Source organism: Macaca fascicularis, chromosome 11 (assembly GCF_037993035.2).
Source record: "Macaca fascicularis isolate 582-1 chromosome 11, T2T-MFA8v1.1".
Lineage (NCBI taxonomy): Eukaryota > Metazoa > Chordata > Mammalia > Primates > Cercopithecidae > Macaca > Macaca fascicularis.
The window spans coordinates 102,052,528-102,077,686 of NC_088385.1; the positions used below are offsets into that span (position 1 = coordinate 102,052,528).

Genomic DNA, 25,159 nt, shown 5'->3' on the forward strand with positions numbered 1-25,159 from the left:
GTCTCCCCGAGGCCTGAAAGCTTGAAGGGATGAGTAACTCCTCCCTTCTCAGGCTCAGTCCCAAGGCTCAAGGCTACTTGGGCAGCAGCCTGTGTCAGCAAGACACCAGAAGCAGGAAGAGAGCTGGCTGAAAGACACAAACCCCCTTGAAGATCAAGAGGCAGGCCGTCCAGGTACTAGATAGCAGTTACATCAGACCGAGACACTTCCTATTTACAGGAGACTATAAAACCCCTGCCCCGTCCTCATTTGGTGCTAACACCATTTTAGGCCTCAGCCCGCCTGCACCCAGGCACTCATTAAAACAGCATGTTGGTCCACATCGCCTCATGTTGTCTATTGGCACGCTCTCAGGGTTCAAGCCAATACAAGAAACTTTCGTCTTACAAGATCTACATGATTTGGGCCCTAGCTATTTCTCCTACCTCGTTTCTTAACATCTTCCCCTCACTCATTCCATTCCAGCCAAACTGGCCATACTGCTGTTTTTGAACACACCAAGCAATACGTCTCAAACATACAGGCTTTGCACCTGTGGTTCCCTCTGCCTGGAATGCTTTCTCCCCCTCTTCTAGGTCTTTCCTCAAATGTCACTTCCTCAAAGAATCTTTCTCTAACTCCTGTATAAAACAGCCACCTGACCCTTCCATTGCTCTTGATTCCCCTGTGAGGCCCAGCTTCATATCATCTTCCTTGCACTTATCATTACCACAAATACGTAAAGTATGTTTTTCTGCCTTCCCCCATGAAAACGAGGACCCTGTTTTATTCACTGCTTTATCCCCAGGTTCTTGGCACCTGGTAGGTACTAAATAAATAGTTATTTGAATAGAGATGATAAATTGTATCTGTACAATTACTCTCTACATGTAATAATACCTGGCTCTCTAATTAGAGATAAATCAACCCAACATCAAATGTATTCACGAATCAAGGGTAAGAATCCACAGATTTAGAATTCCACAGTGTGTCACAGTCAACAAACAGGGCTTTGAGAAACAAACAGCTAAGCTTGTCCAACACCATTTCTCCCTACAAAGATTCATCACAAGCCGTGAAGCTTCCCATACAAACAAGGGTCATCAAAGGTACTCAGCCCTTAGGAGGCTTCTCTCCACAAAGAAATGCAGCTTTGAATCCTCCCTTGCCCTCAGGCACCTGCTGGAGTGATCTTCTACAGCTCTTACCTTCATTTTCCTGTGATCTCAGATCAAATAAAAGGACTTGCTCCACTGAATAGAACTTTTATCTTTTCAGGTTTTTACTATTTTATAATTTTAAACATACTTAATCGCACATAATTGAAATCACAGCCTACCCCTCATCTCCCCAACTGTGGCCCCTGAGCACCAATGTTAGATGAACGTTTTGAAGCAGATAGATATCAATCTGAATAAGACAGCTTACATGCCTTCCACAGCCTCCCAGGACCAACTCCACCCAAGAAACAATCTCTCAATGAAACAAAAACCAGGACACCTCAGCTGCAAAAGCCTGAATTCCATGTTGACACCTTGGTCTCAAATAATCCTCCTAACATATAGAATGCCCCTTCGGAGAAGGTTGATGGTTCTAAACCTAAAACCCAAGCTCAGTGCATGCTGGGCTTAATACCTAGGTGACAGGATGATCTGTGCAGCAAACCACCATGGCACACGTTTACCTATGTAAACCTGCACATCCAGCACATGTACCCTGGAACTTACAATAAAAGTTGAAGAAAAAAACAAAGACACAGAATGTGGAAAAAATAAAAAATAAAAATAAAAATAAACAACCCAAAACAACCCACAGCTCCTCAGACCTTAACAGAACAACAGGTTATTATTTCCCACTAAAAAGAGTGCAACAGCAATCCCCTAATGATATAGCATGAGAAAGTTCCTAATCAGTGCTGCTTTCTCATGTTAAGAACCAATGAACTTCTTTTTTCAGATTCAGGGTTTCACTCTGTTGCCCAGGCTGGAGTACAGTGATGCACTGATACCTCCTTGCAACCTCAAACCCCTGAGCTCAAGGGATCCTCCCACCTCAGCCTCCCAAGTAGCTGGAATTACAGGCACACACCACCATGCTTGACTAATTTTCTAAAACTTTTTTATTTATAGAGATGAGGCCTTGTTATGTTGCACAGCCTGGTCTCAAACTTCTGTCCTCAAGCGATCCTCATGCCTCAGCCTTCTGAAGTGCTGGAACTACAGGTATGAGCCACCACACCGAGCCCCAGTGAGCTTTTAAAGACATTATCCATTATCATGTTCTTCAAACTACATCACTGACATAGTCAGTGCTCACAATTAGTCCAAGTAGTAGAACACGGGTTGAAAACTGGTTATAGCTCAGCAAAAAATGTACAGTACAAATATGTTTTGCTTAGCTCACACAGTATTTGGAAAAAAAAAAAAGTTGTTCTGTCCAATTGAGTAGCCTATTTATCACAAATAAAAATTTAAAAATGTCCTCAGTTGGATTATCGGTATTTTAAAGTGCTCTAGAAAGGCCAGGCATGGTGGCTCATGCCTGTAATCCCAGTATTTTGGGAGGTAGAGGTGGGCGAAGCATTTGAGTCCAGGAGTTCGAGACCAGCCTGGGCAACATGGCAAAACCTCATCTGCACTAAAAATACAAAAGAATTAGCTGGGCATGGTGCCACATGCCTGTAGTCCCAGCTACTCAGGGGGCTAAGGCAGGAGGATCACCTGAGCCCAGGAAGTCGAGACTGCAGTGAACCCTGATTGTGCCACTGCACTCCAGCCTGGGCAACAGAGTGAGACCCTGTCTCAATAATAATAATAATAATAAAAATAATGTTCTGGGCCACATGTGGCAAGTGGTTACCCTATCGGCCAGGGCAGATAAAGAACACTTCCGTCATCGTGGAAGGTTCTGCTAGATAAGGCTGTATTTAAAATGTCAAATATTTTTGAAAATTAATTGAAAAAACAAGAAATGGCCCGGTGTGGTGGCTCATGCCTGTAATCCCAACACTTTGAGAGGCTGAAGTGGGTGGATCACTTGGGGCCAGGAGTTTGAGACCAGCCTGGCCAACATGGTGAAACCTGTCTGTGGTAAAAGTAGAAACATTAGCCAGGCATTGTGGCAGGTGCCTGTAGTCCCAGCTGCTCAAGAGGCTGAGGCAGGAGAATCGCTTGAACCTGGGAGGCAGAGGTTGCAGTGAGCCAAGATGGTGCCACTGCACTCCAGCCTGGGCAACAGAGTGAAACTCTATCTCAACAAAAAAAAAAGCAAGAAAAAACAAGAAGTCTCACAAAGAAATACAGATGTCCACCTTTGAAAATTCCAGAAACCCGCAGAATTCTCACCGGATGGAACTGGGGTTTGCTGAAGAAGCCTGCTGCCCTCTTTGACAGGTCTGTCCTTTTCAGTTCACTGTAGTTCCCCGACCTCCTATTGTTTCATAGCTGCACTTCGCTCGCTTATGTCCCATATCTGGGTTTCCAAGTGACTCTTTAGAACAGAGGCAAATACACTGAGATTATCCCACTTTCTACTGAAGACAGCCCAAAACTAGCTCTGATGTTCAAATCCAATTAAAATAAAATGTCACAGCCCACCAGATATACTTATTTCTAGTTTTTGAGTGAAATTTTCTAGACCACTGGAAAGGATCTCCAGAGTTTAACTGTATATCAACTCTATGGCATTATTTCAGCAGTCTATGAAACAGATATAAGTACTTTGCTTAGAAACACTTCATGCAAAATTTGGTAATTCAAGTGAGCATTTAGAATTTCATCTCAAAATATGTATATTATAAAGTCATACAAGTTTTAGAGACCTAAGGAATTTTAGGACTATCATTTTACAGATGATGAAACTAAGCCCTAAAGAGCTTAAGGAACTTGCTTAAAGTCAAACCGCCAGACAAGATTACAGCCAAAGTTCTTTTCACCTTCCGCTTCACCAAGACAGGTGATACTATGGCATATTGTTGTTCTAAGACAGCCACACCATTATACATCCCAATATATACCGTGATGTTGACATGCCTCCATCAAGAGATAGGTCCATGTTTTCTCAAGTAGAACTTGGGCGGAGCTTTCTAATTGCCTCAATCAATGGAATATGAAAGTGATACTGGACAATTTGCAAGACTAAGTTAGATAAGGCAATATGGCTCCTGCCTAGCTCACTCTCTCAGAGCACTTGCCTGTGTCAGCCCAGGCAACATGAAGGTATTCCAACCCACAGGCCCAGCTATAACCCCAGCTGACAGCCAACAATAAATGCCAGATACTAAGTGAACAAGTTTTCCTTTTTCTTTTTTTTTTGTGGAGACGGAGACTCGCTCTGTTGCCAGGTTGGAGTACAGTGGTACGATCTCGACTCACTGCAACCTCTGCCTTCCGGGTTCAAGTGATTCTCCTGCCTCAGCTTCCCAAGTAGCTGGGACTACAGGCACGTACCACTGAGCCCGGCTAATTTTTGTATTTTTAGTAGAGACGGGGTTTCACTGTGTTAGCCAGGATGGTCTCGATCTCTTAACCTCGTGATCCACCCGCCTCAGCCTTCCAAAGTGCTGGGATTACAGGCGTGAGTCACCACACCCAGCCTGATCAAGTTTTCAGATGATTCCAGTGTCCAGCCTTGGAGTCTTCCAGCTGAGGCTCCAGACATCTGGGAGCAGAGACTAGCCACCCTTGTTTTATCTTGTCTGAACTCCTGACCCAAAAAAAAAAAAACTATGGAGACAGAAATAATTGTTGTTTTAAGCCACTAAATTTAAGGGTAACTTATGCATTCAATGTAAGTAGGACAGATACTTTCAGAAGAATACCACTGACTGCCTTATAGAGAGATATTCAATAAATTATTATTTTTTTTTTTGAAACGGAGTCTCACTCTGTCGCCCAGGCGGGAGTGCAGTGGCCGGATCTCAGCTCACTGCAAGCTCCGCCTCCCGGGTTTACGCCATTCTCCTGCCTCAGCCTCCCGAGTAGCTGAGACTACAGGCGCCCGCCGCCTCGCCCGGCTAGTTTTTTGTATTTTTTAGTAGAGATGGGGTTTCACCGGGTTAGCCAGGATGGTCTTGATCTCCTGACCTCGTGATCCGCCCGTCTCGGCCTCCCAAAGTACTGGGATTACAGGCTTGAGCCACTGCGCCCGGCCTCAATAAATATTTTTGTAATGAAATAAATATTGTCAAGTTAAATTAAATAAAATGAACCAGGCATGGTGGCTCGTGCTTATAATCTCAGCTACTTGGAGGCTGAGGTGAGAGGATTGCTTGAGCCCAGGAGTTCCAGCCTGGGCAACATAGTAAGATCCCATCTCAACTAAAAAAATAAATAAATAAAAGCTGGGTATGGTGGCTCACGCCTGTAATCCCAGCACTTTGGGATGGGATGCCAAGGTGGGTGGGTCACTTCAACCCAGGAGTTTGAGACCAGCCTGGGCAACATGGCGAAATCGCATCTCTATAAAAAATGCAAAAATTAGGCCAGGTACAGTGGCTCATGCCTGCAATCACAGCACTTTGAGAGGCCGAGGCAGGTGGATCACCTGAGGTCAGGAGTTTGAGACCAGCCTGGCCAACATGGCGAAACCCCATCTCTACTAAAAATATAAAAATTAGCCAGGCGTAGTGGCATGAGCCTGTAGTCCCAGCTACTCGGGAGCCTGAGGCAGGAGAATGGCTTGAATCTGGGAGTCAGAGGTTGCAGTGAACCAAGATCATGCCACTGCACTCCAGCCTGGGCAACAGAGCAAGACTGTCTCAGAGAAAACAAACAAACAAACAAACAACAAAAACAGGCCAGGCATGGTGGCTCATACCTGTAATCCCAGCACTTTGGGAAGCCGAGGTGGGGGGATCACCTGTGGTCAGGAGTTCGAGACCAGCCTGGCCAACACAGTGAAACCCTGTCTCTACTAAAAATACAAAATTAGCTGGGCATGGTGGCTCACACCTGTAGTCCCAGCTACTCAGGAGGCTAAGAGAGGAGAATCGCTTGAATCCAGGAGGCAGAGGTTGCAGTGAGCCAAGATCGCGGCACTGCACTCTGGCCTGGGCGACAGAATGAGACTCTGTCTCAAAAAAGAAACAAACAAATTTAAAAACGAAACAAAAATTATCCGGGTGAGATGGCATGGGCCTGTAGTCCCAGCTACTAGGGAGGCTGATGTGGGAGGATCACTTGAGCCTGGGAGGTCAAAGCTGAAGTGAGTCATGATTGTGTCACTGCACTCCAGTCTGGGTGACAGAGTGAGACTCTGTCTCAAAAAAAAAAAAAAAAAAAAAAGACAAATAAAATAAAATAATAAAATGTTGTCTCAGCTTACCAGTCAGGAGGCACCATGCTTCCATCCACTTCCCAGAATGTGTTTTTGCCATTCATTTCAGTAGTATATACAACCCATCGGTGACGGCCTGAGTGGAAAGATGAACATTTAGAAAGAAAAACTTTTTTTTTTTTTAAAGCATAGATGCATAATATCAAACAAGACAATCTTTTTATTAAGAAAAGACTTTGTGTGATCTTATATAAGAGAGCTATTAGAGGAATAACACCCTGGGTGAATTCATGAAGGCAAGCTCCAGGACGTGTGTGGCAAGCTTTAATCAGCAACCTGCACCAAAGACTGAGATGATTCACTGCTGTGGAGGGGCTCAGGCCTTTCCCGGAGTGGAGAATCCTTGCTTCCCTGCCAGCTCCCCAGAGGGAGTAGCAGATAGGACAGGAAAGTGTGTTCCCGGATGTTCAGGGTATTCAGAAAATAAGGTGCTCCTCTTGTGACTGGGGCAAAAACACATTTGTAGCAATCATACTTGAATTCTACGTCTCCAAGTAAGTATTTTTTTTAAACCACCCCCGATCCTTTTGGAAATTTGTGAATTATACACAATAAGCAAACATTAGAAACGATGGTTAGGTACACAGGACACCTCATGTCATCAAAATAATATGGCTGCATTCCTCATTTAGGAAATTTCTGAGCACTAGTTGAGGGGCCTAACCACTATTTACACTATTGGGTCCTTAAACTGAGCAAAGACTTGGGCTTTGTCACTTATTATCAGTGGTTGTTAGGCAAATTTCATGAGCCTCAGTTTCTTTATCTATTAAAAGTGGATGACTATACCTACATCTTAGAGTTGCTGTGAAAATTAAATATCACATACATTCACCTAGTTCAGCATCAGCCACATAAGCGTATAATAAATATTAATTCCTTCTACCCCTTCCTTACTGTTCTTACCTGCCAATAGGGAACACTGAATTTGTTCATTCCTATGATGGATTTTAAACCAATAAGCAAAAGGTAATCTGCATTTCATTTACAGGGTTTTCCTAGATAAACATATAATCAACAAATATTGACTACCGGTACTTAAACATGACCCCATCTCTTTTTAAAAATACAGATTTCAATAAACATTTACTGCTTCATTTAGAGAAATCAATCTTAAGAATAGCTAACTAAAAATAAACTATAATTCAATGAGGCACGGGAATGTGCAGGCAGACGGAGGAGACCTTGGGAAAGGTTTCATAAGTCAAGACCTGACAATACAGTTAGGCTATAGTGATGGAGGTGGGCCTTAACAATCTCTCCCTCTCTGTCTCTCTCTCTCTCTCCGTATTTCTTGAAATGTTAAATGCCTATTCTCAGACTCAGCTTTATTTATTTATTTATTTGTTTACTGGAGATGGAGTTTCGCTCTGTTACCTAGGCTGGAGTGCAGTGGCGCAACCTCGGCTCACTGCCTGCAACTTCCCCTTCCTGGGTTCATGCAATTCTCCTGCCTCAGCCTCCCGAGTAGCTGGGACCATAGGCATGTGCCACCATGCCTGGCTAATTTTTGTATTTTTAGTAGAGATCAGGCCAGAAATTTATTTAAACACATACATGTAGTTATAAGCAGGTTCACAGTAGCATCATTCCTAATAGCAAAAAGCCAAAAGCAACCTATGTGTCTATCAACAGTAACAGGATTGAAGAAATAATGGTTCTACCATACACTGGAATGTTGTGTTGCTGTTTTTAAAAATGCTGTGCATTTTTTTTTTTTTTAAATAAGCAAACACAACTGGCTGGGCACGGTGGCTCACTTCTTAATCCCAGGACTCTGGGAGGCTGAGGCAGAGGGATCACTTGAGCTCAGGAGTTCGAGACCATCCTGGGCAACACAGTGAAACCCTGTCCCTACAAAAAATACAAAAATTAGCTGGGCATGGTGGCACACGCCTGTACTCCCAGCTACTCTCAAGCTTGAGGTGAGAGGATCACTTGAGCATGGGAGGCAGAGGTTGCAGTGAGCCGAGATCACACCACTGCATTCCAGGTGGGGCAACCGAGAGACCCTGTCCCAAAATAAAAGAATCTTAAATATACATAAAGACTAAACTATTAAAAGAGTTGCAAAATTAAAAGGGGAGAGAGCTTTCATACACCAAATATATATATACACATACATATATAGGTACACACACACACACGAGATGGGGGACATTGTGAGACACTATGTTGCCCAGGCTGGTCTTGAACTTCTGGCCTCAACTGATCCTCCCACCTTGGCCTCCCAAAGCACTGGGATTACAGGCATGAGCCACCATGCCAGGCCCTAATTTTTTTTAATTAGCAAAAATAGGAATATTTCCAATGCAAGGGAGAAAAGAAGAAAGGAGTACGGCTGCAGTGGCTCACGCCTGTAATCTCAGCACTTTGGGAGGCTAAGGTGGGCAGATCACGAGGTCAGGAGTTTGAGACCAGCCTGACCAACATGGAGAAATCCCATCTCTACTAAAAATATAAAAAATTAGCTGGGCATGATGGCGCATGCCTGTATTCCCAGCTACTCAGGAGGCTGAGGCAGGAGAATCGCTTGAATCTGGGAGACGGAGGTTGCAGTGAGCCAAGATCCTGCCATGGCACTCTAGCCTGGGCAACAAGAGCAAAACTCCGTCTCAAAAAAAGAAAAGAAAAGAAGAAAGAAAGGAAAGAATGTAATGTTATACTTTGTAACAGTAAGTGAGAAGTAGAAAGAATAATTACCCCAGGTTCTGCCATTAATTACTTAAGTCTCTTTGATTAAGACAGTTCCTTGTGACTGTTTCTTCATCTATAAAACAACAGTGTTTAGACAATCTCTTAAAATCTATTCTAGGTCTAAAATTCTGTGATTTATGTGAGTATTAAAAACATCATAACTAGGTGTGACAGTATGTGCCTATAATTCCAGCTCCTCAGGAGGCTAAGGCGGGAGGATTGCTTGAGCTCAAGAGTTCAAGACCAGCTCAAGTAAAATAGTGAGACCTCATCACACACACACACACACACGCACACACACACGCACACGCACACACATAAATAACAGAGTACATCAGATGTTTACTTCTTATAGACCAACATGCATCCAAAGCAACCACACATGGTTTACACATTCCTGAGAAATATTCCTAACTGCTCAATGACTTACCTTCTTCATCTGTAAAATGGGGGCATAGGGAGCACAAAAGTGCCTATCTCAAGGAGATGTTGAAGATTAAAGTAGATAATGTATGTTTTTGTTTAGCACAGCACCTAGCACATGGTAATCACTCAATAAATGCTAGGTAATTATATTTCACATTATACATTGTTCCCCTGGATGAAGACTAATTGCTTTTTCCTCTTTGATACTTTTCATCTCAATCAAGAGAGTATTTTTTTATTATTATAAAAGTAAAAAATGCACATGGGAGAAAATTCAACAATTCAAGAAGGTACAGGTTGGGTGTCTCTAATTCCAAAAGCTCCAAGATTGGAAACTTTTTTTTTGTGTGCTGGCATGACACTCAAAAGAAATGCTCATTAGAGCATTTCAGATTTCAGATTAGGGATGCTAAACTGGGACATATAATGCAAATATTCCAAAATCCAAAAAATCTAAAATCTGAAATATTTGTGGTCCCAAGCATTTCAGGTAAGGGATACTCAAACTGTAAAAAAAATAGTAGCAGTCACAGTGCTAATATTGACTGAGCACTTATTATGTGCCAAGCATTAGGCCAGTGGTTCTTAAGAGTTGGAAATTTTGCCCCCAAGGGGACATTTGGCAATGCCTGGGACATTTTTGGTTGTCAGTCAGGGCCGCGGCTGCTGGTCATTCTATGATGCACAGGACAGCCCCTCACAACAAAGAATTATCTGTCCCAAAAAAAGAAAACTACAAACCAATATCCCTGATGAATGCAGATACACAAATCCTCAACAAAATATTAGCTAGCCAAATCCAACAGCATACCAAAAAGATAATCATACATCATGATCAAGTGAGTTTAATACTAGGGATGCAGGGATGGTTTACCATACCCAAGTCAATAAATGTGATATACCACATAAATAGAATTAAAAATAAAAATTGTATGATCATCTCACCAGATGCAGAAAAAGTATTCGATAAAATCCAGCATTCCTCTATGATAAAAGCCCTCAACAAAATTGGCACAGAAGGGACATACCTCAAAGTAATAAAAGCCACATATGACAAACCCACAGCAAATGTCATACTGAATGGGGAAAGGCTGAAAGCATTCGCCCTGAGAACTGGAACAAGACAAGGATGCCCACGTTCAGCACTTCTATTCAACGTAGTACTGGAAGTCATAGCCAGAGCAACTGCATAAGGGAAAGAAATAAAGTGCATCCAAATTTAAAAAGAGGAAGTCAAACTGTCGCTGTTTGTTGATGATACGATCATATACTTAGAAAAGCCTAAAGACTCATGCAGAAAGCTCCTAGACCTGATAAATAAATCCAGCAAAGTTTCAGGATACTAAATCAATGTACACAAATCAGTAGCACAGCTATACACCAACAACAACCATGCTGAGAATCAAATCAAGAACTCCATCCCTTTTACAACAGCTGCAAAAAATAAAATAAAATACTTAGGAATATACTTAACCATGGAGGTGAAAGATCTCTACAAGGAAAACTAAAAAACACTGCTGAAAGAAATCATAGATGACACAAATAAATGGAAACATACCCCATGCTCATGGATGGGCATAATCAATATTGTGAAAATGACCACACGGCCCAAAGCCATCTACAGATTCAATGTAATTCCCATCAAAATACCATCATCGTTCTTCACAGAACTAGAAAAAACAATTTTAAAATTCATATGGAACCAAAAATGAGGCCACATAGCCAAAGCAATACTAAGCAAAAAGAACAAATCTCGAGACTCCACATTACCCGACTTCAAATTATACTATGAGGCTACAGTTACCAAAACAGTATGCTACTGGTATAAAATAGGCCAATGGAACAGAACAGAGAACTCAGAAATAAAGCCAAATACTCACAGCCAACTGATCTTCAACAAAGCAAACAAAAACATAAAGTGGGGAAAAGACACCCTATTCAACAAATGGTGTTGAAAAAACTAGCAAGCCACATGTAGAAAAATGGAAGTGGATCCTCATCTCTCACCTTATACAAAAATCAACTCAAGATGGATCAAAGAGTTAAATCTAAGACCTGAAAACATAAAAATTCTAGAATATCACTTCAGAAAAACTCTTTCAGACGCTGGTTTAGGCAAGGAAGTCATAACTAAGAACCCAAATGCAACAAAAACAAAAATAAATGGTACCTAATTAAACTAAAAAGCTTCTGTACAGCAAAAGAAATAATCAGCAGAGTAAACAGACAACCACAAAGTGGGAGAAAATATTTGCAAACTATGCATTAGACAAAGGACTAATGTCCAGAATCTACAAGGAACTCACACAAATCAGTAAGAAAAAAACAATACCATCAGAAAGTGGACAAAGGACATGAATAGACAATTCTCAAAAGAAGACATACAAACAGCTAATAAACCTATGAAAAAAATGCTCAACATCACTAATTATCAGGGAAATGCAAATTAAAACCACAATGAGATAGCACTTTACTCCTGCAAGAATGGCCATAATTAAAAATTCAAAAAATAATAGATGGTAGTGTGGATGTGGTGAAAAGGGAACACTTTTACACTGCTGTTGGGAATGTAAACTAGTACAATCACTATGGAAAACAGTAAGGAGATTCCTTAAAGAACTGAAGGCAGAACTACCATTCGATCCAGCAATCCCACTACTGGGTATCTACCCAAAGAAAAATAAGTCATTACATGAAAAAGACACGTGCATACACATGTGTATAGCAGCACAATTTGCAATTGCAAAAATAAGGAACCAACCTAAATGCCCACCAATGAATGAGTGGACAAAGAAAATGTGGTATATATACACCATGGAGTACTATTCAGCCATAAAACAGAAAGCAATAATGGCTTTTGCAGCAACTTGGATGGAGCTGGAGGGCATTATTCTAAGTGAAGTAACTCAGGAATGGAAAACCAAATATCGTACGTTCTCACTTATAAGTGGGAACTAAGCTATGAGGATGCCAAGGTATAAGAATGATATAAAGGACTTTGGGGACTCAAGGGGATAAAAGACTACATACTGGATACAGTGTAACACTGCTCAGGTGACAAGTATACCAAAATCTCAGAACTCACCACTAAAAAACTTATCCATGTAGGCCAGGCACAGTGGCTCACACCTGTAATCCCAGCACTCTAGGCGGCCGAGGCGGGCAGATCACGAGGTCAGGAGATCAAGACCATCCTGGCTAACACAGTGAAACTCCGTCTCTACTAAAAATACAAAAAAAATTAGCTGGGCGTGGCGGCGGGCGCCTGTAGTCCCAGCTACTCGGAGGCTGAGGCAGGAGAATGGCATGAATTCGGGAGGCGGAGCTTGCAGTGAGCCGAGATCACGCCACTGCACTCCAGCCTAGACGACAGAGTGAGACTCCATCTCAAAAAAACAAACAAACAAAACTTATCCATGCAACCAAAAACCACCTGTACCCCAAAAACTATTGAAATAAAAAAACAAAAAATGAAAAGAAAGAATTATCTGCCCCATAGTGTTAACACTGCTGAGGCTGAGAAACCCTATATCACGGTAAGTTCCTCCCATTCACTTTTCATCTTTTAATACAGCTTTATGAGGCACTTATTATTATTATTCTACTTTACAGATGAGAAAACTGAGGGTTAGGGAAGTTAATTAAGTTAACCGGGTTACAAAGTTATAAAGTGGAGGGGCAGAATGTTGAATCTCTACCATCTGATTCTATGAGTTTATTGAGTTTCCTTCCAAAATTTAACATGCACACAAAAAGCATGTATTTTCTCCTTTTGAGGATACCAAACATTGTTCTGCAACCGGAATTTTTTTATATTACACATCTTTGACATCTCTCTATATTAAATTTATAGGTTTATATCATTCTTAACAACAAAGTATTCTAAAAAAATGTTTAATTCACCAGTATCCAACTTACACACACTAATGTTGCTTTTAAAATTTACTAGCATGGTGGCTCATGCTCGGGATCCCAGCACTTTGGGAGGCTGAGACAGGAGGATGGCTTAAGCCCAGGAGTTCAAGACTAGCCTGGGGAACAAAGTGAGACCCCGTCTCTTAAAAAAATTAAAAAATTAACAAGGTGTGGTGGTGCATGACTGTGGTCCCAGCTACACAGGAGGCTGAGGCAGGAGGAAGGCTGGAGCCCAGGAGGTCATGGCTGCAAGGAGCCAAGATCACACCACTGCCTCCAGCTTAGGCAACAGAGTGAGACCCTGTCTCAAAAAAACAACAACAAAAACAAACAAAAATGCTGCGGCCGGGCACAGTGACTCACACCTGTAATTCCAGCACTTTGGGAGGCTGAGGTGGGAGGCTCACCTTAGCCTAGGAATTCAAGACTAGCCTAAGAAACAGAGCAAGACCCAGTCTCTCCAAAAAAAAATTTTTTTAAACAATTAGCCAGGCATGGTGACACATGCCTGTAATCCCAGCTACCTGGGTGGCTGAGATAGGAGGACAGGTTGAGCCCAGAAAGTTGAGGCTGTTGTGAGCCATGATCGAGTCACTGCACTCTAGCCTGGGTGACAGAGCGAGACACCAAAAATAAATAAATAAATAAAATTTAAAACTATAATAAAACAATGCGGCCGGGCGCGTTGGCTCAAGCCTGTAATCCCAGGACTTTGGGAGGCTGAGACGGGCGGATCACGAGGTCAGGAGATCGAGACCATCTTGGCTAACACGGTGAAACCCCGTCTCTACGAAAATACAAAAAAAAATTAGCCGGGCGAGGTGGCGGGCGCCTGTACTCCCAGCTACTCGGGAGGCTGAGGCAGGAGAATGGCGTGAACCCGGGAGGCGGAGCTTGCAGTGAGCTGAGATCCAGCCACTGCACTCCAGCCTGGGCAACAGAGCCAGACTCCGTCTCAAAAAATAATAATAATAAAAAAAAATAAAACAATGCTGTGATGCGTGTTTGGTTTGCAAGAATATTTGCAGAATTTTTTTTTTTTTTTTTTTTTTTTTCTTCTGAGATAGAGTCTCACTGTCACCAGACTGGAGTAGAGTGGTGGGATCTCAGCTCACTGCAACCTCCGACTCCCCGGTTCAAGCAATTCTCCTGCTTCAGCCTCCCAAGTAGCTGGGATTACAGGCACACGCCACCACGTCCAGCTAATTTTTTATTTTTACTAGCGACTGGGTTTTACCATGTTGGGCAGGATGGTCTCGATCTCCTGACCTCATGATCCGCCCGCCTCGGTCTCCCAAAGTGCTGGGATTACAGGCGTGAGCCACCACGCCCAGCGGAATTAGTAGTTAAAAGTGGAAGTGCTGAGACAAAGGATGTGTGCAATGTAAATTTTTATAAATGTTACCAAATTATCCCTCCAAAAAGACTGCATTAACCTATATATTTCTATGGCTTTGCCCACACTGGGATTTATCAGATTGAATACTCAAGGCTGGGCACAGTGGCTCACACCTGTAATCCCAGCACTTTGTGGGGGCCAAGGTGGGTGGATCACGAGGTCAGGAGTTCAAGACTAGCCTGGCCAATATGGTGAAACCCCATCTCTACTAAAAAATACAAAAATTAGCCTGCCATGGTGGCGTGCGCCTGTGGTCCCAGCTACTCAGGGAGGCTGAGGCAGGAGAATTGCTGGAACCCAGGAGACGGAGGTTGCAGTGAACCGAGATCGCGCCACTGCACTCCAGCCTGGCCAACAGAGCGAGACTCCGTCTCAAAAAAAAAAGAAAAAAAAAAAAGAAAAGAAAAACACTTCAAAATGTGATAGGTGAAAAATATGTAACACTGTTTTTAAACTTGCATTTCTGTTGTTGCAAGTGAGAATGAACATTTTTCCATACCTTCATTGGCTATTTACTTTTCTTTTTTCTGTAAATTATCTTTTTTCATTTTCTATTGAGTTTTTCATCCTTTTCCAAGTGTTTTGTAAAAGCTCCTTGCAAAATATGGAAAACAGACTCAAATCAAATGCCAATCCCAATCCAATTATTCATACTAAAAAATACTGCACTCACCAAAAAATTTCTTGTTGTCTTCGTAGTATTTGTTTCCATATTTGTCTTCCCCCACTAATGTACCAACCTTCACATCATTTGTCCTGTGAATACCCAAAAGAAAACAGACATTTTAGAATGATTCTTAGTTCAAAACATAAACGGAAATAAAGTGAGAGTAACAACTTTCAGACACAAGGGCTGCTGCATCAACTAGCAAAACGAAGAAGTGCTGGGGATGGGAAAAGATGAATTGACAACTGATGTGCCCAAATTATACTAAAAATATAAATGTAGTCCCTTCAGATTACAGGACTACTTGTATCTACTATCCCTCAGCCAGGAGGCACTGGAGTTAGTAAAACCTTCAGGAAATCAAAAAGCCAAAGTATTTCATCTTACAACGATACGAAGGTCTCCAGGCTCTTTCATTCCACTCTGGGTCTTCATTTAGGTTTCCGCGTAACTATGCTGCTCCTGGGATCAGTGAATGTCAGGACGACCATTATTATTACCTTCAACGCCTTACAGAGAGGGTACGGCAGTGCAAGGATTAAAAAAAACTTTACCAAGGTCACTGAGTTAATGTCTTGTAATGCTCATTACTCTCCAGGGCGTGGGAAAAGAGTGCAGCCCAGATGCCCTTGCCTCCGTGTCACAGCTCTGACTCTACAGAGAGCTTCGGTCTTGTCTCGGGGAGATACGCAACAGAGACCAGCCTGGGGGTGGCAAGGCAGAGATTGGGGCGCTTGTCCTTGACAAGAGCTGTGGATTCTCCAAAGTGACCCGAGCGTGGGCCCCCTTCCAATAAATCAGCCAGCAAAAGTATAGCCCCAGAGGCCAAAAGCATGGCTCTGGCCGCCTACCTGAAAAGAGCCCGTAGATAGCCTCGGAGACCGCCGTGGCCGGTGAACTGCTGCAGCCCGCGTTTCAGGACCTGCACCAACTCCATCTTGCCCCGCAGGCCCCGCCTCCCGGGTGCGCCAAGCAAAACCTACCGGATGGAAGCCGCCACTCAGCCGCAGGAAGCCCAAGCCCAGAAGGTTCCCACGCGAACGCCAGACGCGGTGGCTCTGCGCCTGCGCAGAGCTAGGGCTTTCCTACACGGTCTTGTTCTGGCTTCCCAAGTAGGCAGAATTGGTTTCCCCTGGAAGCAAAGGTACCTTAAACTTTAGAGTTTTCAGAGGTTAAATCTAGAAGGCCGGCATATGCTGGAAAGCTCACGTAGACGAGGTTTCCCCACACGGGAATTCCTCCTTTGGGAATTTCAGTTTCCTTATCTAAAAATAATTGGCTTTGGTGGGCGCGATGGCTCACTCGTGTAATCCCAGCACTTTGGGAGGTCGGGTTGGGAGGATCGCTTGAGCCCAGGAGTTCGAGACCAGCCTCGCCAACACAGTGAGAACTCTGTCTCTACCAAAAAGAAAAAAGAAAAAAAAAGAAAAATTAGCTGGATGTGGTGGCGCGTGCCCGTAGTCCCAGCTACTCGGTAGGCTGAGGCTGAGATGGGACCATCGATTGAGCCTAAATAATTTCAATGTTACTTCATTTGTTAACCACAGTTCTACAAAGATAAACCTCCCTTCAACTATTTGGTTCCTGAGATACAATTAATATAGGAAAGGCAGTATAGGTGCTTGATTCTCTTACTTTTTTTTTAAATTTTAGAGACAGGCTTTCACTCTGTCACCCAGGCTGAAATACAGCGGTGTGATCATAGCTCACTGCAGCCTCAAAGTCCTGTGCTCGAGCAATCCTCCCATTTAAGTATGTACCACCACCCCTGGCTAATTTTGTTGTTGTTGTTTTTCAGAGATAGATGTCTTGCTATGTTGCCCAGGTTGGTCTTGAACTCTGGCCTCAATTGATCCTCCTGCCTCAGCCTCTCAAAGTGCTGGGATTACAGGTGTAAGCCACGACACCCAGCCAATTCTTTCCCTTATGTATGTTTTCAAAGTAACAATTTATTTACTTAGCTTTTTTTTTTTTTTTTTTTTTTTTTTGGTAGTGGTGGTTAAAAACACAAAATAAAAAATTTACCATTTTAACCATTTTTAAGTGTACTGTAGTGTTAACTACATGCACATTATTGCACAACAGATCTCTAGAACTTACTCTTCTTGCAAAACAGAAACTTTGTATCCATGGAACAACTTTTTCCTCTTCTCCATCCCCTGCCAACCACCATTCTACTTCTGTTTCTAAGAGTTTAGGCCGGGCGCGGTGGCTCAAGCCTGTAATCCCAGCACTTTGGGAGGCCGAGACGGGCGGATCACGAGGTCAGGAGTTCGAGACCATCCTGGCTAACACGGTGAAACCCCGTCTCTACTAAAAAATACAAAAAACTAGCCGGGCGAGGTGGCGGGCGCCTGTAGTCCCGGCTACTCGGGAGGCTGAGGCCGGAGAATGGCGTAAAAACCCGGGAGGCAGAGCTTGCAGTGAGCTGAGATCCGGCCACTGCACTCCAGCCTGGGCGACACAGCGAGACTCCGTCTCAAAAAAAAAAAAAAAAAAAAGAGTTTAATTTAGATACTTGATATAAGTAGAATCATGAGGTGTTTGTCTTTTAGGACCTGGCTTGTTTCACTCAGCATGATATCCACAAGGCTCATCCATATTGTACTATATGACAGGATTTTCTTCTTTTTATAAATGTTGAATAATATTCCACTGTATATATATATGCCACCCAGTTATCTGTCCATAAACATTTCTGTTGATTCTGCCTCTTGGCTATTGTGAATAATGCTGCAATGAACACAAGTGTGCAGATATCTTTAAGATCCTGTTTTCAGTTCTTTTGGATATACACCCAGAAGTGGATTGCTAGATCATATGGAAATTTTATTTTTTATTCTTGTAGGAATCCCCATACTGTTTTCCATGGCAGCAGCACCATTTCACATTACTGACAACAATGCACAAAGGTTCCAACTTCTCCACCTCCTCACCAACACTAGATATTTTCTGTGTTTGTTTGTATGTTTGTTTGTTTGTTCTGAGACAGAGTCTTAACTCTGTGGCCCAGGCTGGAGTGCAGTGGTGTGATCTCAGCTCACTGCAACCTCCGCCTCCCGAGTTTTTTAGTTCAAGCGATTCTCCTGCCTCAGCCTCCCGAGTAGCTGGGATTACAGGTGTCCGCCACCACCCCCAGCTAATTTTTGTAATTTTAGTAGAGACGAGGTTTCACCATGTTGGCCAAGCTGATCTCGAACTCCTGACTTCAGGTGATCCACCCGCCTCGGCCTCCCAAAGTGCTGGGATTACAGGCGTGAACCACCGCGCCCAGCCTGTGTTCATTTGTTTTTCACAGTGGCCATCCTAATGGGTGATGAGGTGATACCTCATTGTGGTTTTGATTTGCATTTACCTGATTATTGATGTTAACCATGTTTTCATATGCTTGTTGGCCATTTGTATATCTTCTTTGGAGAAATGTTTGTTCAAGTCCTTTGCCCATTTTTGAATCGGGTTATTTGTTTTTTTGTTGTTGAGTTGTAGGCATTCTTTATGTATCGTGGATATTTTCTCCCGTTCCCTAGGTCATCTTTTCATTCTGTTGATTGTGTCCTTTGCTATACAGAAGTTTATAAGTTTGATTGTAGCCCCAGTTGTCTATTTTTACTTTGTGCTTTTGTTATCGTATCTGAGAAATCACTGCTAAATCCAATGTCATGAAGCTTCCCCCCTGTTTTCTTCTAGGAGTTTTATAGTTTCAGGTCTTACATTTAGGTCTTTAGTCCATTTTGAGTTAATTTTGGTATATAGTGTAGGGTAAAGGTTGAACTTCATTCTTTTGCTTGTGGATATCCAGTTTTCCCAACACTATTCTCTCCCCACTATGTAGCCTTGGTACCCTTGTCAAAGATCACTTGACCAAATACTTAAGAGTTTATATCTAGGTTCTCTATTCTGTTCCATTGGTCTATATGTCTGTTCTTATGCCAATACCACTCTGTTTTGATTACTGCATCTTTGCACAATGTTTTGAAGTCAGAAAGTGGGTTCTCTATTCTATTCCATTGGTCTATATGCCTGTTCGTATGCCAATACCACTCTGTTTTGATTACTGCATCTTTGCACAATGTTTTGAAGTCAGGAAGTGGAAGACCTCCGGCTTTATTTTTCTTAAGATTGTTTTGTCTATTCAGGGTCTTTTGAGATTCCATATGAATTTTATGACTTTTTAAAAATCTGCAAAGAAAAATGGCACTGGGATTTTGATAGGTATTGCAATGAATCTGTAACTTACTTTGGGTAGTATGGGATTTTAATTTTAACAATATTAAGTCTTCCAATCCACAAACATGAATGTCTTTCCATTTATTTGCATCTAATTTCTTTCAGCACTTTTGTAGTTTTCGGTATATATATAAGTCTTTTGCCTACTTGATTAAGTTATTCCTAAATATTTTATTCTTTTTGATGCTATTTTAAATGTGATTGTTTTCTTAATTTCCTTTTTGAGTTGTTCACTGTTAGTGTTTAGAAGGCAACTGATTTTCGTGTGTTGATTTTGTACCTTGCAACTCTGTTGAATTCATTTATTAGTTCTAACCAATTTTTGGTGGAATCCTTAGGGTTTTCCACATATAAGACCATGTCATTTGTTAATGGAGATAATTTTACTTTTTTGTTTTTTTTTTAAGGCAAGGTTTCACTCTGTCACCTAAGCCGGGGCTCAAGTGATCCCCCTGCCTTAGCCTCATGAACAGCTGGGACTACAAGCATGCAACATCATGCCTGGCTAATTTTTTAAAAAGTTTTTTGTAGAGATAGGGTCTTGCTGTGTTGCCCAGATTAATCTTGAAATTCTGGCCTCAAGCAAGCAATCTTCCTATCTCAACCTCCCAAAGTGTTAGGATTATAGGCATGAGCCACCGTACCTGGCCCTTCTTTTCCAATTTTCAGCTTTTATTTATTTATGTTTTGCCTAATTGCTCTGGCAAGGGTTTTTAGTAATATGTTGAATAGAAATAGCAAGAATGTACACACTTGCCTTGTTCCTGATCTTAGAAGAAAAGCTTTCAGTTCTTCACTATTGAATATGAAGTTAGCTGTGGCCTTTTCAAACATGGCCTTTATTAGGTTGAGATAATTTCCTTTCATTCATAGTTTGTTGAGTGTTTTTGCCAAGTGCTTTTTCTATACCAATTAAAATGATAATATGGTTTCTGTTTTTCCTTCTGTTAATGTGCCTCTCAACTTACAATGGTGTTACATTCTGACATGCCCATTGTAAATAAAAATCTAAATAAAAAATGCACCGAGGCCATGTGTGGGGTGGCTCACACCTGTAATCCCAGCACTTTGGGAGGCTGAGTCAGGCAGATCGCTTTGAGCGTAGAAGTTCCAGACCAGCCTGCGCAACATAGTGAAACCCTATCTCTACAAAAAATTAAAAAAAAAAAAAAAATAGATCGGCATGGTAGCATGCACCTGTGAGGCTGAGGCTGGAGAATTGCTTGAACCTGGGAAGCAAAGGTTGCAGTGAGCCAAGGTCATGCCACTGCATTCCAGCCTGGGTGACAGAGTAAGACCCTGTCTGAAAAACAAAACAAAAAAACACACACAAAAAATGCATTGTAAACACCAGTAAACCCATCATAAAACAAAAAAATTGTAAGTCAAGTCATGATCAGTTGCAAACCATTTGTAGTACATTACACTGATTGATATTTATATGTTGAACCATCCTTGCTTTCCAGGAGTAAGTCAAGTCCCACTTGGCCATGGTGTATAATCCATTTTTTTTTTTTTTGAGACAGAGTCTTACTCTGTTGCCCAGGCTGGAGTGTAGTGGCACGATCTCAGCTTATTGCAACCTCTGTCTCCTGGATTCAAGTGATTCTCCTGCCTCAGCCTCCCAGGTAGCTGGGACTACAGGTGCCTGCTACTACATTTGACTAATTTTTGTATTTTTAGTAGAGACAGGGTTTTGCCATGTTGGCCAGGCTGGTCTTGAACTCCTGACCTCAGGTGGTCCGCCCACCTCAACCTCCCAAAGTGCTTGGATTACAGAAGTAAGCTACCATGCCTGGCCGTATAATCCTTTTAATGTGCTGTTGAATTCAGTTTGTGAGTATTTTCGTCGAGGATTTTTACATCAATATCCATCAGGGATATTGGTCTATAGTTTTCTTGTTGTATCTGTTGTGGTTTTGGTATCAGTGTAATGCTGGCCTCATAAAATGAGTTTAGTCTGGCTGTGGTGGCTCACGCCTCTAATTCTAACACTTTAGGAGGCTGAGGTGGGCGGATCACTTGAGTCCAGGAGTTCAAGACCAGCCTGGCCAATGTGACGAAACCCTGTCTATACTAAAAATACAGATACAAAACTTAGCTGGGCTTGGTGTTGTGTGCCTATAATCCCAGCTACTCAGGAGGCTGAGACATGGGAACTGCTTGAGCCTGGGAGGCAGAGGTTGCAGTGAGCTGAGATTCCACCATCACACTCCAATCTGGGTGACAGAGGGAAACTCTGTCTCAAAAAAAAAAAAAAAAAAAAAAAGAGTTTAAAAGAGTTACTTTGGCCGGGTGCAGTGGCTCCTGCCTGTAATCCCAGCACTTCGGGAGGCCAAGGCAGGTAGATCACCCGAGGTCAAGAGTTCAAGACCAGCCTGGCCAACATGGTGAAACCCCGTCTCTACTAAATACAAAAATTTAGCCAGGTGTGATGGTGGGCGCCTGTAACCCTAGCTACTCGGGAGACTGAGGCAGGAGAATTGCTTGTACCTGGGAGGTAGAGGTTGCAGTGAGCTGATCGCACCATTGCACTCCAGCCTGGGCAACAAGAGTGAAACTCCATCTCGAAAAAAAAAAAAAAAGTGTTACCTTCACTCTTTCTTTCTTTCTTTTTCTCTTCAAATGAGATGGAGTCTCACTATGTTGTCCAGGCTGGTCTCAAACTCCTGGGCTTAAGTGATCTTTTCACCTCAGCCTCCCAGAGTGCTGGGATTACAGATGTGAGCCACTGTGCCCGGCCAAGTGTTATCTTCTCTTTAATTTTCTGGAAGAATTTGAGAAGGATTGGTATTAAATTTTCAATTAATTCAAACGTTTGCTGGAATTCTCCTATGAAGTATCTGTTCCTTGGCTTTTCTTTGTTGGGAGGTTTCTGATTACTGATTTAATCTCCTTACTAGTTATGAATCTGTTCAGATGTTTTTTTCTTTATTTAAAATTTTTGTTTGTTTGATTTGAGACAGAGTCTCACTCTGTTGCCAGGCTGGAGTGCAGTGGTGCGATCTTGGCTCACTGCAACCTCCACCTCCTGCGTTCAAGTGATTCTCCTGCCTCGGCCTCCCGAGTAGCTGGAACTACGGGCACACACCACCACACCTGGCTAATTTTTGTATTTTTAGTAGAGACGAGGTTTTACTATGTTGGCCAGGCTGGTCTCAAACTGCTGACCTCGTGATCAGCCCACCTCGGCCTCCCAAAGTACCGGGATTACAGGCGTGAGCCACTGTGCCCAGCCCTTTGCTTTTGATTTCTAGCTTTATTCCACTGTAGTCAGAAAAGATACTTGGAATGATATCAATCTTAAAATTTATCAAACCTTGTTTTGTGACCTAATATGTGATCTGTCACAGACAATGTTGCATGTATGCTTGACAAGAATGTGAATTGTCTCATTGTTGGATGGAATGTTATCTGTATGTCTGTTAGGTCAAATTACTCTACAGCATTGTTCAAGTCCTCTGTTTCCTTTTTGATATTCTGTCTGGTTGCTATGTCCATCATTGAAGGTGGGGTTTTGAAAACTACTTTTATTGTGTTACTATTTCTGTTTCTCCTTAATTCTGTCAGTGTTTGCTTCCTATATTTGAGTGTTCTGATGTTAGGTGCATATTTAATTGTTATATCTTCCTAGTGGATTAACTCTTTTATCATTTTGTAATCACTTTGTCTCTTGTGACAGTTTTTGACCTAAAAGTTTATTTTGTTTGAAAAAAAGAGGCCACTCCTCTTTTTTTGTCACTATTTGCATTAAAAATCCTTTTTCTGTCTTTTCACTTTCAACCTATGTGTGTCCTTACATTTACTCTAAGTAAATCTCTTACAGAGAGCATATAGTTGGATCCTGGTGGGGTTTTTGGTTTGTTTGTTTTTTGGTTTTTATTTATTTATTTATTTTTGGTCCGTTCACCTACTCTGTCTTTTGATTGGGGAGTTTAATTCGTGTACATTTAAAGTAATTACTGACAGGGAAGGATTTACTACTGGCATTTTGTTAATTGTTTTCTGTATTTTTTGCTGTTATTTCATGTCTCTCTTTCCTCTCTTGCTACCTTCCTTTGTGTTTCATTGGTTTTTTGGTAGCAATTTGCCATTCCTTCATTTTCTTTTGTGTATCTTTTATAGGTATTTTCTTTATGATTATGTTATCCCTTGCTTTTTTTTTTTTTTTTCAAACTGAAGCCGGGTTTTAATATGTTGCCCAGGTTGGTCATATGCTCCTGGGCTCAAATGAGCCTCCCATCTTAGCCTCCCAAGTAGCTGGGATTACAGGCACATGCCACTGCACCTGGTGTCTCTAGCATTTTTAAAGTACAATATGTACTTATAGATTTAAATGTTTGATGTGTTTCAACCCATTGCAGTTATTATTCTAATCAATTACCAAATTGTTTTATCTTTGGGTAGTAGATACCTCTTCAGGTTGGTTCCTGACTTTCTGAGATAAAACCTAGTCATCTTTGATAGTTTTATTATCATTATTTTATTTTTGGTGTGACAAGATGTTCCCAACTCATCTTATACATTTCCTACCCTGGACCTGCAATCAGCCTTTCTTCTGGGGACCCCTACTCCAGGGTTTATGGTTGCTTAAATCTCAACTCTATCACTGTATGAGTACATTCTCACACTGCTAATAAAGGCATACCTGAGACAGGGTAATTTATAAAGGAAAGAGGCTTAATTGACTCACAGTTCAGCATGCCTGGGGGTGGGGCCTCAGGAAACTTACAATCAGGCAGAAGGGGAAGCAAAAACATCCTTCTTCTCATGGTGACAGAAATGAGATGTGCAGAGGAAAAGGGAGAAAAGCCCCTTATAAAACCATCAGGTCTCATGGGAACTCACCCACTATCATGAGAACAGCATGAGGGTGACTGCTCCCATAATTAAAGCATCCTTTCCATGACACGTGGGGATTATAGGATTACAATTCAAGATGAGATTTGGGTGGGGACACAGCCAAACCATACCAATCACTAATTAGCTATATTGAGCAAGTTGCTTGAGCTTAGTTTACTCATTTGTAAAATGGGGTTAATATTACCCACCTCATGAGATCACTGTAGGCATTAAATAAGGTACATAAAAAACTTAGCACAGTGCCTGGTGTATCATAAGTACTCAATAAAGGTTTGATAAATTACTTCTAAATAACAATAGAGGCATATGCCTTCTTGAGCAAATTTTTCACAGAACATCCTGACTTCCTGTTCTAATTTTGATCAGTTGTCTTTAGGCCTCATGCATGAATGGATGATCATTCTGGGATTTCTTTTCATTGTGTTTCTGAATAAATGAGTCTTATTTTATCTTGGATCCTGCATATTTTTCTTTCTTAGAATTCTCTCATTTAGGGTTGCTTGTTTTTTTGTTTGTTTGCTTGTTTTGGTAGAGCACATTTTTGAGACTTTTTTCAAAAATGCATGTAGGAGATAACATTTCCTTTGATTGATCCTTTACCTGGACATAAAACCCTAGGTTCAAAATAGTTTCCTCACAGAACTCTGAAA

The 25,159-nt window shown here is 41.9% G+C and overlaps 1 protein-coding gene and 1 long non-coding RNA gene across 5 annotated transcripts in view; one reads left to right on the forward strand and one right to left on the reverse strand.

Moving 5' to 3' along the window:
- NDUFA12 (NADH:ubiquinone oxidoreductase subunit A12) overlaps positions 1 to 16,373 on the reverse strand; it is a 42,543-nt gene extending 26,170 nt beyond the window's left edge. The window contains exons 1-4 of one of the 2 annotated variants that reach the window (XR_012420511.1): positions 16,271 to 16,373; positions 15,426 to 15,508; positions 6,304 to 6,391; positions 3,324 to 3,468 (exon numbers count right to left, since the gene is read on the reverse strand). Coding sequence is in view for 1 of the 2 variants with exons in the window: in XM_005571887.5 (XP_005571944.2) it covers positions 6,304 to 6,391; positions 15,426 to 15,508; positions 16,271 to 16,356 (257 nt within the window). In the remaining variant the exon portion in view is untranslated. The remainder of the gene's footprint in view (positions 1 to 3,323; positions 3,469 to 6,303; positions 6,392 to 15,425; positions 15,509 to 16,270) is intronic. The other variant, XM_005571887.5, reaches the window with a different exon arrangement.
- Positions 16,374 to 16,504: 131 nt separating this feature from the next.
- Positions 16,505 to 25,159, forward strand: part of LOC135966308 (uncharacterized) — a 58,316-nt gene continuing 49,661 nt past the window's right edge. For all 3 annotated transcript variants that reach the window (XR_010579539.2, XR_010579540.2, XR_012420512.1), the window contains exon 1: positions 16,505 to 16,563. This is a non-coding gene — a long non-coding RNA (uncharacterized lncRNA). The remainder of the gene's footprint in view (positions 16,564 to 25,159) is intronic.